This window comes from Gymnoscopelus braueri, assembly GCF_963280865.1.
Source record: "Gymnoscopelus braueri genome assembly, chromosome: 24".
Lineage (NCBI taxonomy): Eukaryota > Metazoa > Chordata > Actinopteri > Myctophiformes > Myctophidae > Gymnoscopelus > Gymnoscopelus braueri.
Window position 1 is genome coordinate 10157769 of NC_137626.1, and position 15760 is coordinate 10173528.

Genomic DNA, 15760 nt, shown 5'->3' on the forward strand with positions numbered 1-15760 from the left:
TCAGATTATGGGCCTGGCCAATGGGGACAGTGTCCAGTCCTTCACTACCAGCTTGTTTTAGTGTTGTATTGTTTTATTGGATCTTGTTTAGTCGATACACTTATTTGTTTTAGCTCCTGCTCATTTGATTTTGCTATTTTGTCTCATCTGTTTAAAGAAATAGGTAGCTGATATATTGCACTTTTACCTTAGTAATAATATAATATAATAATAATAATATGATGATGATGTTCATCCAGAGTTGTAGTTGGAGAAGCACTGAACATGGGGAGCCACTGGGCTCAGGGGTAGAGTGGCCGGTAGAGTGGCCAGATGGGAAACGCAAGATTCCCAGTTCGATCCCGGGTCCCCCAGAGTTGGTGTCGAAGTGTCCTTGAGCAAGACATTGAACCCGTAATTGCTCCCGATGAGCAGGTTGGTGCCTTGCATGGTTTCCTCCGCCATCGGTGTGTGAATGGGTGAATTCACCCTATCTATGTAAAGCGCTTTGGACAAAAGCGCTATATAAATTTACCATTTACCAAACAATGTTTGTTCTGAAACTTTCCTCTGCTGCTAAAACCCTGTGATCATCCTGTTCTCTCTCTCTCTCTCTCTCTCTCTCTGTGTCTGGCTGTCTCTCTCTCTCTGTGTGTGTGTGTGTGTGTGTCTCTCTCTCTCTCTCTCTCTCTCTCTCTCTCTCTCTCTCTCTCTCTCTCTCTCTCTCTCTCTCTCTCTCTCTCTCTCTCTCTCTCTCTCTCTCTCTCTCTCTCTCTCTCTCTCTCTCTCTCTCTCTCTCTCTCTCTCTCTCTCTCTCTCTGAGAGAGAGTTTTTAGATTTCCTTGTTGTGAATTGCTGTCGAGGACATTTTTCTGTTTCAAAGTGGAACCATTCTATTGTTCAAAGGCAACAAGGCATTGTCTTTCCTGTTGCAGCACAAAAATATCAGTCAGAATTAAATGATAAAACTGAACAAGTGTATATTTTGGTCAGTATAATTCCTTGATGTGATAAATTCAACCTTTACAGTCTTGTGTTTTGACTCTTTCAGTTGCTGCACAACTAGTAGCTGTACTCAGTTGCAGGACAGCTTTAGAACAATGAGAACGCCTCTCAGAGTTGTTGCTCTGTGTCTAGGGATGTTGTTTCTAAATGCTGCTGGTTGTGGCCTTCATTAGGCCAGGAAGTGTACTGTGAGTATTCAATGTCACTAAACTAACACATCACTCACTCAGGAATTTTGTTTCCTGCCACTTTCTAGCTGTAGCAACTTCAAAGGTCACTACAGTATTAACCCAAATACTGCATTTCATTTTTCATCTAACTATGCCGATGCACGCTATGAACATTATTCAAAACATGTACACTCCGCTGTAACAATGTTACACCTGATTTTCAGAATCATAATTTGTCAATTAACATCATACATGACTAGTCATCATTATTATGTGCAATACCACAGTGTCACCACTATTATGAACTTTTTATAATTGTCTCCGCCAGGCCGAAGGCATGGCCGAGACTACCGTACAGACACGTCTTTTCTTGGAACACTGGAGAGAGTTCATCATCACAACAAACTGGGCCAGGGTCTGTAAAAGTGTACTTTCAGTCAAATGTCATGTATTCACACAGTATTTCCTGTTCTCTCCTGTGTCTCTCCCCCAGATAACCACCCTGCCCCTAAATATGCTCTGTTATACATTGAGCACAATATAAACATTTAAATATACAAAAATAAACATTGCAGATAAAAGCATGCACACAAAGTACATTTCAAGAATTTTTAAATGTTATGTAAATTCATATGTATTCAGCAGGAGTTTCTGTAAAATCATACAATAGGCTAGCGTTCTCAGTCATATGTCATGCATTCACTGTATTAACAAACTTAATAACCATTTTGCATTCTGCAGCAATGAAACTCTCTGCGCACTGTGGTCAATGTGTGATCACAATATGAAATTCTGAAATTCCCCCAGCTGCCGTTGTGAACATCCTTCTATTTCTATCTCTATCTCTCTATCTCTCTCTCTATCTCTGTGAGGACAGTGCTCTAAAACAGTGAGAAAGCCTCTTAGAGTTGTTGCTCTGTGATGTTGTGATCATATGCCTGGCCGGTGCACTGTGAGTATTCAATGTCACTAAACTAACACATCGCTCACTCAGGGATTTTGCTGCCTGACACTTTCTAGCTGTAGCAACTACAAAGGTCACCACAGCATTAACCCAATTAACTGAATTAAAAATGTCATCTAACTACGCCGATGCACTCTATGAACACTATTCAAAACATGTACACTCCTCTGTGGTTTGGCTCTTGGTCAAAGCCTTAAAATGGACGTATGGCAGGAGATGTCATTCAATTTGGAAAAAAAAGAAAAAAGCTAAACAATGTGTTACACCTGATTTTCATAATCATGATTTGTCAATTAACATCATACATTGCTAGTCATCATTATTATATACAATACCACAGTGTCACCTCTATTATGAACTCTTCATAATTCATACTGACTTTTCATTCACTTTCCCCACCCAGGATTTCACACCTCTGAAAGGCACAACTCTTGGTCAATTCATGACCTTGTTTACACGCACATACTGTAGAGCCGTTCTGTGGTAAAGAGTCTATCGTTTTTTTCTGCACAGTGTTTGTGGGCACATGCATGCATGCACGCTCACAAGTGTCCAAAACTACCTGCTTTTGTTTGCCAGTGTTAAAGTGAGACTAGAACAGAAAGCAGCTCAGTCTATTGTGCAACACTGAAGCCCAATGTAGGACCACAGATATTGGACAAAGTGAGTAAGATAACATTTAAACACATTTTAGAAAAATAGTGCATTATATTGTAATCACTTAATGCATAATATTAATATGTACATTATTAACATATCGTCGCTGTCGGGCAGAATCCTTGTATCTCCATATTTCAACTTTTAATATTTTTGCGTAAATTGACCCTACTTCATCATACGAGTGTCCCATAAAGTAGTGAAAATAACAGATCTACAAGTTAACAACGCATCGCAATGCGTTGTGAGCTTGCAGGTCGGCTATTTTAAAATGTTTATTTCAAATCTTTTGTTAATAATAATAAAAATGGAACGGTTTTGGACATACAAGGTTTCCACCCAACACCGACTACTGTATATACTTTTACTAACCACTTAAACTATATAATTTGTTGTACGCCAAATAGAGTGAATAGCCAATCTACAAGCTCACTTTTGTTTTGCATTGCAATACATTGTGAGCTTGTAGATCTGCTATTTTCACCAAATGTTCACCTATTATGTCAGGCCCAGAGTCACTTTGTTTGTGTCGTTCATTAAGATGTCTACAGATACTTCTGACAAGCCAGGCACATCAACACGTGTGAGGTCTGGTGGAGGAGTCAGGAGGGAGAGGCAGGAGGAGAGAGGAGAGGAGGAGAACGTGGAGAATGAAGGAGCAGACGGTCTGAGAGACCACGGCTCTGGCTCACAGGATCAAGGTACACAGTAACACTCTTACAATGTTTCTATCTCTTCTCACATCATTACTACAGCAGCTTGTCGAATGACAATCTCTCATTTCATGATGTGACATTTATTTATATTTTTATGTTATTTGGGGGGCTTTTTTTAGCCTTTATTTGACTGGTAGCCTGCAGTCAGGGAACAATTGGCACCTACCAACTGCAAATGTCATCATGCACATGTCCTCTTTGTGTCATAAATTACGGAGACTATCCAGCCACTCTGGCACGTAAAAAAAGAAAAAGAAAAGAAAAGGAAATCATTCCCTGATTTTTCCAATTTTTCATACAAGACATTTGTCTTTTCTTTTTTTTAAGCGATGCAGCCGACATTTATGTTCTTGTGTTTTGCGTTGCCACCTTCACTGGGGAGAATTAAGGGACCACAGGCTCACTAGTATACCAAGTCAAGCAAAAGTGTAAATAACATAACCCATTAAGACCTGGAACGCATCTGTGTCATTTTAGATTTCTTTGGCTATTCAAAAATAGCAGATATACAAGCTCATAGCGCGGCTTGTAGATCTGCTATTTTTGAAAAATCGTGAAATTCTTTTAAAATATATTTTTTTTTAAATATGATAATGATTAATAGATAAGCCCTAAGAATGTTGACAGTTAACCCATTAAAAAGCCTGTCAACTTAACCTTCTTTTGTAGCTGAACAGACTTCCACAGAACAGAACAGTTCTATGAAATAATACGTGCCATTCAGCTGTATGACACACTAGAAGGCTAAATGTAATAACAATTTAAAAAATCTGAAGATGGATGGACTGAGGCCTAGTTTAATATGCAAAACAATTTTATACAAAGCATTAGGCGTCCCTGCTTCATCTCTCTATAAGCTCCTTGGCCTGAAAAACGGTTGAACGGTTGACCCCTAAATGTTTATGGATTATATAGGATAGATTGATAGTGTTATTTATTTCGCTGTTTTAATAAACCACTCTGTGTAGTCTGCTCTTTTGCTGCACGGTCAATACACAACAATCTACAAACATGTTTTAATCTGACATATACTTCAAATATTGTTTTCTCTGAACACTATTTTCTATGTGTACATCATACAATCTGACAAGGTTGATCTTATGATTTCCAAATCATTGGTTATGATTACTATGGTTAGAATATAACAGATGTCTGTGTAATTGAGGTGCTCTTATCAGTACAAGATACAAAACATTATCCATGACTACAAACTGACTAATATAATAGTCTAGATAAGAGGTCTTCAATGTTTGTCAGGCCAAGGACCCCTTAGCTGAGAGACTGATGAAGCAGGGACCCCCCCCCCCCCCACTACATTTAAGATTGTGACGCATTTGCAACTTATTTTTGTATTGCATGCAACTTGATAAGAGGCTTTCAAAGCTAGATCACCATATATTTAGCTGACTGTCTCATAAGTTCTGTTGACCGTTGCTTGCGTCCAGAGGTGGACAGTAACGGAGTACATTTACTTAAGTACATATTTTGAGGATCTGTACTTTACTTGAGTATTAGATTTCTTTGATACTTACTACTCTTACTTGAGTACATTTCCAAGACAAATATTTTACTTTTACTCGAGTAAATTTCAAAAAAGGCTGAAAAGTACTCGTTACTTTTAGGTAATGGGCACACACGGCCGAACGATGGGAAAAAACTGTTTTCTGTGCGTTCGCCAGGCAGTGCATCTGTCTGCCTGCCTATGTGTTTGTGTGCTGTATGCGAAGGGCGCTAGGACCCTGGGGGGTGTCGTGTGTGTGTGTGTGTGTGTGTGTGTGTGTGTGTGTGTGTGTGTGTGTGTGTGTGTGTGTGTGTGTGTGTGTGTGTGTGTGTGTGTGTGTGTGTGTGTGTGTGTGTGTGTGTGTGTGTGTGTGTGTGCGCGCGAGAGAGGTGGTTTCCTCATTGACGTGTGAGGAGAAATGTGCGCTGTCTGTGGCCGTGGGGTGGAAGAGAGAGAGATATGCCCCGGCCCTAAAAAGAAAATACTTTATTCTTAAAACAAACAGTGGGAAGTCCATGAGTGGAGATGTGTCAGAGCCTTTTGAATCTGCACCTTGTGTCAGACGGTCTGTAACATGTTAGAACTCCCTGCAACGCTCTGGACCAGAGCAGTATATCAGAGGGAGGTTTCATAACATGCTGGCGACACGAAATAAAGGTGTATCTAACATTGCTCTACCGAAAATAAGTTACTGCATGTGAGGTTACGTTAGCTTATAGTTAGACACGGACTGAGCTGCAACAGCATGGACTGTCAGCTGAACAGTGCAGTGTTTAATGATTCAAATACTGCAAAGAAAATCCAAGGCTGAGATGATAACAGCCCCAATAGTCAGGGGATATTAGCAGAAAGATTTCCAATCTTGGAATAAATTCCTTACCAAAAAAGATCTTCACCAATGTGTTTGTAAAAGTGTCTAGTAACACATCTCACAAAGACTGAAATGCAGTTTCCCTAGGAGGTTTTTTGACAGCTCCTGAAAGTTGGGGTACCCACTAATATAACCACGTGGGGGAAAAAAAATCTAAATTTAATTCTGTTTTAAGTAGGGGTCAAACTAGGGTGTTTTTTATGATTCTGAATCCATTGTAAGCATTTGTTTTGCACCAAAACCACTCATTGGGCAGTTGGGCTAAAAACGGCCCAATCTCAATGGGCTTTTTACACAAAAAGTATACCTGGAAAAGGATGGCTATGGCCGTTTTTAGCCCAAGGAGTGGTTTTGGTGCAAAACAAATGCTTGCAATGGATTCAGAATCATAAAAACACCCTAGTTTGACCCCTCACATGCTAATTAAAACAGAATTAAAATTTGATTTCCCCCCCCCCCCCCACATAAGGTTATATTGGTGGGTACCCCAACTTTCAGGAGCTGTCAAAAATTCTCCTAGGGAAACTGCATTTCAGTCTTTGTGAGATGTGTTACTAGACACCTTTACAAAACACATTGGTGAAAATTTATTTTGGTAAGGAATTTATTCCAAGATGTTTTTAATATCCCCTGACTAAAACACTGTGCGGGATATTCTGAAAGACCTGCAGCAGGTGAGCAAGTAAATGCACCCCCGTGTGTGTGTGTGTGTGTGTGTGTGTGTGTGTGTGTGTGTGTGTGTGTGTGTGTGTGTGTGTGTGTCAGCTGATTGATGGGAAAATAGCGCTGGGAAAATGGTTGGTTGAAGGATAACATTAAGTCTAATAATGATGTACTGTGCATGTTCACATCATGTATACTTTACATTACTTAAGACCATTTTCAAATATTTTTTTTTTTAACATTATGGCCATTATAGCCAACAAAATAGCCAATTCGAGGTGCCCAGATGTCCCTATAGTGCCCACCTATCCTGAATCCAATTTGAACATGCTTGTAGAACATTTCACATTTAAGGCCTCATTTGAACAATTGCTATAAAACCTGTGGATGTAATTATGGCATAAACAATAAGTTGGGTATTTTTTGGTGGTTCAAATCATGTACAGCCCACTTATTTCATACCCTTTTCCAAAGCATACTTTTATTATTACTTTTTCACATTTTGCAAACAACTGCCAATGTCAAACTGCAAAACATGCATACATACACAATGGTGTATGGCTGAAGCTTGCATTTACTAGTATTTAGCACATAGCAGTGACATATGGTACTTTTTTGCCTTGAATATTCTTGAAAGGCAAAGAGTGCCTTGAAAACAATGCAATCAGACAGTATGGCATACTGTCTGATTGGGGAAACGTTTTTATTTTATTAGGACCCATAGAATCCTGATCATGTCAAGGTCAAAGTCGATGACACAATCATCACTAGCAAAGAAGAGATTACCTATTTGGAATGTATTCTTGACAAATACCTGACAGGTGAAAGAAGCATGGCAACAAAGGTGGTCAAAGGAGTAAACCAGAGAACCAGATTTATGGGCAGAGTTTCCTCTTTTGTCAACCCTCAGGCCCCTCTCAGGGGCCCTGATTCAGCCCCTTTTTGACTAGGCTAGCTCCTCTTGGTACTCCAACACCTCAGTGTCACTGAAGACTAAGCTTCAAACCTCCCAAAACAAACTGATTCGACTACTTCTCGGACTGGGGCCCATGACCCACCTCTCTCCCACTCACTTTGCCAGCCTAGGCTGGCTCAGGGTGGAAGACAGGGTTAAACAACTAAAATTGGGACTGGTCTTCAAAATTGTAAATGCAGATTTGCCCGAAATGCCCCCTATACCCGCATATCTGTATAAATACCTCGAAAAAGTTAGTGACACCCACAGCCACGAAACTAGAGGGAGCGTAAACAACAATCTGGTACCACCCACCCATAAAACAAACATGGGCAAATTCTCCTTCTATAGCACAGCCACCAAGGAATGGAATAGTCTAAACCCATCCCTCGAAAAATGCAGTTCGCTGGGCTCATTCAAAACAGCCCTAAAAACTCATCTTTCTGGAGGCCTAAAGAGGAGCTAGTACCAGTTTCCCTGTAGACAGACGACCCCCCCCCTCCTCTTTTTTGTACATATTTTTTATTTCCTCATGCTTTTTTTGTATATCATTTTTATTTTTCCATGCTCCCCCCCCCCTTTTTTTGTACATATTTTTTTCATGCTTTTTTTTGTACATAGTGGTATTTTTTCTGTATTATCTGTATTTTCATGTTGATTTTTGAACTGTTTGGTTGCTACTATATATGTCTATGAAATTAATTCAAGGACCCCAACGGAAACAAGTCCGCAAGGACTTTTTTGGCCGGACCTTTTAGACAAAAGCAACTGTGTTGTTTTACATTCTTTTGCCTAATAAAAATTTCAATCAATGTGAAGGTCCTGGCACCCATTAACTACATTGAAAACCTAACATCACTAGATAATTCCTTTTAACAGGACGTTCATGAAAGTCCTTGCGGGCTTGTTTCCAATGAGGGCCTGTGAGCAATTAGGGGTTAAGAGTCTTGCTCAGGGACACATTTCATTTCATCGACACATGCTGGCGTGGCCTGGAATCGTACCTGGGGCAACCAGGGCCTCTGGCTCCCTAGGCGGGCTCACTAACCACTCAGCTATGGCCGCCCCCACTGCTTCTGCTTAGATGAGGACTTATTTTGTTGCATTGGAATTGCTGAGGTTTTAGACATATTTTAGTTTGTTCAAGACAGTATATTATACAGTATATTTAAATTGAATATGTTGTGGTTATTTGGTTATTTTGTGCTGCACCACTAGGCTATAAAGATATTAATTTAGTTTACTCGTTTGAACCAATGCTGCTCTAATTTGACTTAAAAAGCCATATAAAACATTACAGCAATTCATTGATGTGAAAAATAAGAAATTTACTTTTACTTTTACTTGTACTTAAGTATTTTTAAAAGCATGTACTTTTTTACTCTTACTTGAGTAACATTTTGACTGAGCTACTTTTACTTGTAGTGGAGTAAATTTAACCAGGAGTACTCTGTACTCTTACTCAAGTACTGGGGTTGAGTACTCTGTCCACCTCTGCTTGCGTCGAGATATTTGAGACTAGCAATAGCTAGACGTATTCCACAGGCTTTTCTTTTAAGTGACTGTAGGTTGTCTCCTAGTGATGCCGCAGTGCTGTCAAACTTCATAGATTAGTTTGACAGCAAGTATTATTTATTCTTATAATAATATGTTGGATTCATGTTGGTGTATTTTCAGATATTTAATCTTTTTGAAAATAAAATAAATAGAAAAGGTACTGTCACACAAGAAATTGGCAGCTCCACTATAGTAACTCTTAAGACCCCCTAGGTGTCCTCGACCCCCTGTTGAAGACCCCTGGTCTAGATAATAGAGTTTTAAACATTTCAACAGTAAAGGCTACAAAAAAGCATTTTCATTGGAGGTTGGTTAATTTTAACTGCAGCTGGAAGTGTATGGGGATGGAATTGTTTTCTAAATCACTAAATTATATTTTACTCTGATAGGATGCTATACATTTGCCAGGGTAGATTATCAAGCAAACCCTTAAGTTGTTCACTGGGTACAGTGTAGTGTAGAGAGAGTAGGGGAGTGACATGCAGCAAACACATGTGATATGCGCCCTTTTTGAGAAAGTCGCAATTGCGTATTGGGAAGACACGTTCAACTAGATTATTGTATCAGACATATGAATGTTTCTACAGGAAGATGAAGGGGTTCTGAGTCCATTGCATCAAATCACATAATTATATAATATTCACTCTGTGTTCTTTTAAATGAAATATTGAAACTGATCATATTAAAGTTTAACTCTATTGTACTATTATCCTCCAGTTGTCCAGAGAGAACTCATCCTCCAGAGACAACTCACCATCCAGAGAGACCTCAACCTCCAGAGAGAACTCACCATCCAGAGAGACATCGTCAGAGCGTGTGCAGTGATTCTTACTTTGATGTTTGCTATATTCACAGTGAGAACCGTAGACAGGGCCATGGACTGTGAGTATCAGATGGTCAAAGGTCAAATTCATGCACTAACAACAATAAAATGACATTGTGTCTCACACAAGAACCCTACCATGCTTCACTATTGATAGTATGTGGTTTACTAGTACTTTATACATGTTGAGACCTATTCACATAAAAACACACCTGATCAGGAGCAATGAGGTTTCTTCTTCTCCAAGCTGCTTGACCTCAGCATGAACAGTAGCAACAAATATCATCTCCTTTTGGTCATTAATTTGCAGGTAATTCAGCCAATTCCGAGTTACTATCCAACCTGACCCTCGAGAGGAACCAGCTCCAGACCAGATATGACGACTTGACCTTCAAAAAGAACCAGCTCCAGACCATACATGACAACATGACCCTGAAGATACAGCAATTAGAACGTGAATTAGAGACAGCAGGTGAGAGAGGTTACAAACCTTTTTTAAGGAATATTAATTAGTGTATTATTATTATTGTTGTTAGGGATATAGTATTAAAAACTGTAAGTAAACCCTCGTCACTGCTGGTTTATCATCACTTTCATAGAAACATGTACGAAAAATCATTTTTTTTTGTTTTTTAAATTGCAGTTTTCCTATAACCACACGAACCCTCGCTTCCCTATTCTGGGCATGTCTTAAAGCAGCATTATGTAACGTTCCTCTTCTACCCCGGATTTGAACCTGGTTTCCTGCTTAAGTGCTGACATTTTTACCACTGAGCTAACAGAGCCGGCCTGCTTTCTCAGGGGATAAATCTTGACCATCAGGTCTAAATTCATGTCAGATCCTCTGTCTAGGTGAGACAGGACCTTTGACACGATCTAAATGTCTCAATAGAAAAGCAGGGAGACAAACTACAACCACCCCAAGTGTATAAGTTATATTGTATTAACATACTCTACCATACAGATTGGACAAAATTACATTTTATTCATTGAACAAAAGTTACATAGGCTTTAATACATTCAGCAAAAATACCAGATCTACAAGCTCACAACAAACCACATTGCAATGTGTTGTGAGTCTGTAGATCTGCTATCTTCACTGTTTGCCGTACAACAAAATATATAGGATTTACTACACAGTTAAATACAAATGTAGACATGCATGAAATGTCCTTCGATTACATCACTCACTGACTGTACTAATATGGCAAAGTCTCTGAGACGTTGGTAGTAGAAATGTTATATAAAAGCAACAACATTACTTTATGGTGTCTCTTAACAGTGTAACTAGGATCAGTGTCTGTATCACTGATCCTAAATGTCCACTCAACTCTGTCCAGAGTGTCTCTGTGTTTAACATTGTGTCTGTATCACTGATCCTAAATGTCCACTCAACTCTGTCCAGAGTGTCTCTGTCTTTATTAACAGTGTGTTTGTATCACTGATCCTGAATGTTCATTCAACTCTGTCCAGAGTGTCTCTGTGTTTAACAGTGTGTTTGTATCGCTGATCCTAAATGTCCACTCAACTCTGTCCAGAGTGTCTCTGTCTTTATTAACAGTGTGTTTGTATCACTGATCCTAAATGTCTACTCAACTCTGTCCAGAGTGTCTCTGTCTTTAACGGTGTGTTTGTATCACTGATCCTAAATGTCCACTCAAACAGTGTCAGGCAGTGAAAGGTAAAGGACTCCTGTTATGTCATGTTGAGACACAAGGGGGCAGTGTTTAGCTTTGTGTCATGATTGTGATGAGCAGCAGAGTTCTGGAGAAAATCAGTCTGGTCACACATAAATGTGGCATTTAGTGTTTATGAAATACTAGTTAAACATGCATACACATTCTAAAAGAGGTGCAGAAACAACATTTATATAATAAATAAATATATAGCTTTGCCAACGACAAATTATAACAGACTTATTATAACCACTCTGTGTTCAATTTATTATCAGTACAATGAAAATCCATCACTAAAATTTCTGTTTGATGTTCAGTCAAGTGTCCCAGTGGATGGTGGAGGTTTGGATGCAGCTGTTATTTCAGATCTACTGAAAAGAAAACCTGGGAGGAAAGCAGAGAACAATGTCAGAAGACAGGAGGACATCTTGTGATCATCAACAGTAAAGAAGAACAGGTGTGTGTGTGTGTGTGTGTGGGGGGGGGGGGTTTAGGGTTTAGGCTTACGGTTAAAAATGGCAAAAAAAATTACAAACCGCCGCCTTAAAATGTCTTCAGAGAGAGAGAGAGAACGTCAAAACCTGCATGCATTAAACTAAATTAATTATTATTCAATTATTGTCTAATCTTCAGGAATTCATCGGAGGATGGAACCATGGGGGTGAAGAATGGATTGGTCTGAAAAAGACCACGGGTGACAAATGGACATGGGTGGATGGAACACCACTGACAACGGGGTGAGAAATAAATGTTGATGTTTTTCTAATTCTATTAAATCACAGTATGTGAGTGACTGAGCTGATGTGGTTAAACCAAGTGTGCAGCTTCCTGCTTTGAAATTAAGTCCATATAGGAAGTGAGTTCAAGTGACCGTTCATATGAATGGCCTGTAGTTTCGCTGTTTTACCCCTGCTGGTGTCAGAATAAAATTCTCTCAATACAAAGTGGGTGGGTTTTTGATGAACTTTAGACTTGATTTTCTTACCTTAATAAACATTGTCATAAATACTATGTGCTTCCAGTCGCTAGTCTTCTTTCAATCATCATGATATGCGTTTTGGTAAATTATGGTCCCATTTATTTAAAAATTGACGATAAAGTAGGTTATGCTCTAGGAGGGGCGGGATGATTTGATTGACAAGCTACACAACCAATAGCATTCATTCCCCGTCCCCGCTCTTGATTGACAAGCTACCCAACCAATAGCATTCATTTAGGGATTGATTTCCGGTTGCTTTTTTGTATATATTAAAGATGGCAGATTTCAAATAGCCGAAAAATCGGCTTCATTTATGGTCTGTAGAAACCAATTGCGTCACTTTGTCCATTTATTTTACAGTCAATGGGTTAAACACATGATGTTGTTTACTCTGCAGGAACTGGGCCAGTGGACAGCCTGGTGACTTCGTTGACTTGGACTGTGCAGTATACCAGCACAGCGAAGGAAAATGGGCTAATAGGTTTTGTTCAAGTACATCACATACAAACAAGTGGATCTGTGAAAAGTGCACCTCTTAACTTAATTGATTTAAACTGCAGCTTACTTGCATTGAAGTTAAATAGTAATTAGTAGTGAATATTAGACAAACTCAAAACATTTTATTGTACAGCAATACAAACTGTTGTACCCCTTATTACATTAATACATACCCCAAAATAGTATGACTTACTGTAGCCTGGTTATTATTTGCTTCATGGACACTTCATCATTTTTACTTATTTTTTAAATTTTTATTCTTTGCTGACATAAGCCACAAGGGCAACTCAACGTACATATATATATATATACTGTATATATATATATATGTATACTGTGTGTGTGTATGTGTATATGTATATGTATATGTATATATAAAAAGACGACTCCTGCACATCCAAAAAAAGTCTAGTCGGCAGGTATATAAACTGTAAAAAGGGATGGAGTGTGCAGTGACTGCAGTCCCTTCCTTATGGAGGGTCCATCCCTTTTTACTGTGTGTGAGGTGTAGTCTTTGGCACAGTTACCACAGTGATACTTCCCATTAATGTAGGTGAAGGGCTGAGGCGTGTCTGAATGGTTTATGCATGTTCAATTCTTATGTGCAAAATATGCATTTAAAAATATATATATATCTCAACTTGCAAAAAGGGGGAGGGGGTAAAAAAAAGTAGATAATTATGGGTCTGGTTGTTTCGGTGCGTTTTAAAATCGATCACGTGTGAGCTTGGGGTAGAAGTCATACATGACGTGTGCATCTTGACTACTCTCCTACCGCGTGGCAACAAGACACCATGTGTGCATTGGCCTTCAGTCAAGTTTATGAGAAATTGAGAATCATCGTACTTATCATTGGCAGATTTACTTGTGCAAACTTGCAGTAAGCCTTGCAGTTAATCACAGTTTTTTTTGGGACATTGAATGTGAAGCATCAATCTGGATTTTCACAAATTCAGCTTTTGTAGTGCAACGTTCTATTTCTACATAATATGCATTATTATTGTATGTGATGTGGCTACTTATGTCATTTATACTTTTTCCTAACCTACTGATATGATTGTACTCTTGATATTGTTTATATTGATAATATATTATCCTAAAGTTTTTTGTGGTGTGTCATTTTTTGGTGATGGGTGTGATCTCTGATTCATGGTATTCAGCAGGTGTACAGATTACCTGACACCTCATGGCCTGTGAGAGGTAGCCTAACGGTGATCCCACATGACGTGACCAGTCTGACAATGTCATGGCCATGTGAGAGGTGTAACATAGAAGTTTGTTAAAGTCATTGTGCTCCAGAATTCAATCCTGATGCAGGTCTACGTCTATAAGGACCAAAACATTGATAATTATAAAGTAAAAATCATCTTTCATCTTTAAGGCCTATTTTGCTTCATATGAAGTGTTACATTTTGTTCAATATCAAATTGTATAGATTTAAAATGCAGAAAATGCATGAAAACGTGAAAAGGGACACCTGCAGAGTGAACTACTGCGCACCCTGGTTTCTCGACCACGTGTGTACAATTAACTTTTGTTGTATGATCATGTTAGTATGATTTTTGTCAAACTGTTCTGGGGTCGGTTTTGTGTTGCATTATATCATGTCCCCTCCCACCCTTTCTCAAAGAACACCCAAACTGTTCTGGGTTCTGTTTAGTGAGCACTTATTATCATTGGTGGAAAGTAACTAAGTACATGTACTCAAGTACTGTACTAGTACAATTTTGAGGTACTTTTACTTTACTCCAATTTGCAATACTTTTACTTCTACACCACTACACCTCAGAGGCAAATATTGTACTTTTACTCCACTACAATTATTCGAAAACTTTAGTTACTTTGTAGATTTTGGTTATCATTACAAAACCACTTCAGCCCTATAGAGCACCGAAGTCCTGACGTGACTCGTTCATCCCCAGGTTTGCGGAAGTAATTTCTCTATGGAGAATAACATTGGGTCATCTTAGAATCGTCTCATATAAGAATTGTGGTCCAAAAAAAAACACTGCGTGTCGGCGTTATTGTCAGGGAGGAGGTTCTGTATCGTTTATGATAGTCAGTCACTTATATTTGATACAGTCTGTTTCTGGCGAAAATGTAACTAATTCGGCGGAAGTAACATTAGCGTTTTCTCACCGTCAGTTGATGCTTCATATCCATAAGAGTCAACACGCCGGGGTCATTTGTTTATTTTTGGAACACAGTTCTTATTTGACGCGATATTAAATACGTCTATGGGATTCAGAACGGGGGTGGAAAACTGCGAACCAGGTAGACAAACAAAGGATGTGTAAATGACGTCAGACTTCGGCGGTCTATTTAAACTTTGGCAATTTGAAAATAGCCGATCTACAAGGTCACAACGTGTCACTTCGCGACACATTGTGAGCTTGTAGATCTGCTATTTTCAAAGGATTTTTATACATTTGAAACCTTCTGCATAACGAGTACTTTTACTTTTGGTACTTTAAGTACATTTTGATACCAATACTTATGTACTTTTACTCAAGTACATTTTGAATATTATAGTATTTCTACATTGCAGTATTGGTACTTTTACTTAGGTAAAACATTATGGTACTTTTTCCACCACTGCTTATTATGTCTTTGTTGCTGTCAGAGGAGCAGAGGGATTGTCTCAGTTAAATTGGCGTCACCAGGCTTTCGTCAGTACCTGTGGAAAGCCTGGTTTCTATTCCGAATTAAGCAGTGTGATCCGGTCTATAGCCCGCCTACTGTATCC

At 39.0% G+C, this 15760-nt stretch overlaps 1 protein-coding gene across 2 annotated transcripts; it reads left to right on the forward strand.

Annotated features, from left to right (window-relative positions):
• The first annotated feature begins 860 nt into the window (after nucleotides 1-860).
• Nucleotides 861-14111, forward strand: LOC308080780 (asialoglycoprotein receptor 1-like). Of its 2 annotated transcripts, XM_080422762.1 has the most exons (10): nucleotides 861-1172; nucleotides 1483-2601; nucleotides 2698-2781; nucleotides 3317-3476; nucleotides 9756-9920; nucleotides 10172-10333; nucleotides 11855-11994; nucleotides 12171-12274; nucleotides 12914-13493; nucleotides 13908-14111. In XM_080422762.1, exons 4-9 carry the CDS (start codon nucleotides 3317-3319, stop codon nucleotides 13053-13055), a joined length of 873 nt encoding a protein of 290 aa, XP_080278888.1. In that variant the 5' UTR covers nucleotides 861-1172; nucleotides 1483-2601; nucleotides 2698-2781; the 3' UTR covers nucleotides 13056-13493; nucleotides 13908-14111. The 2 variants fall into 2 exon arrangements, with proteins under 2 accessions (XP_080278888.1, XP_080278887.1); XM_080422761.1 differs by having other exon boundaries at nucleotides 1483-2781.
• The last annotated feature ends 1649 nt before the right edge of the window (nucleotides 14112-15760 follow it).

What these genes read in the sequence shown, in the direction of transcription:
- LOC308080780 (XM_080422761.1), top strand. Translation starts at nt 3,317, where the DNA reads ATGTCTACAGATACTTCTGACAAGCCAGGCACATCAACACGTGTGAGG. An exon ending in CTCTGGCTCACAGGATCAAG is followed by an intron (nt 3,477 to 9,755) that starts GTACACAGTAAC and finishes ATTATCCTCCAG; the next exon opens with TTGTCCAGAGAGAACTCATC. An exon ending in CGTAGACAGGGCCATGGACT is followed by an intron (nt 9,921 to 10,171) that starts GTGAGTATCAGA and finishes ATTAATTTGCAG; the next exon opens with GTAATTCAGCCAATTCCGAG.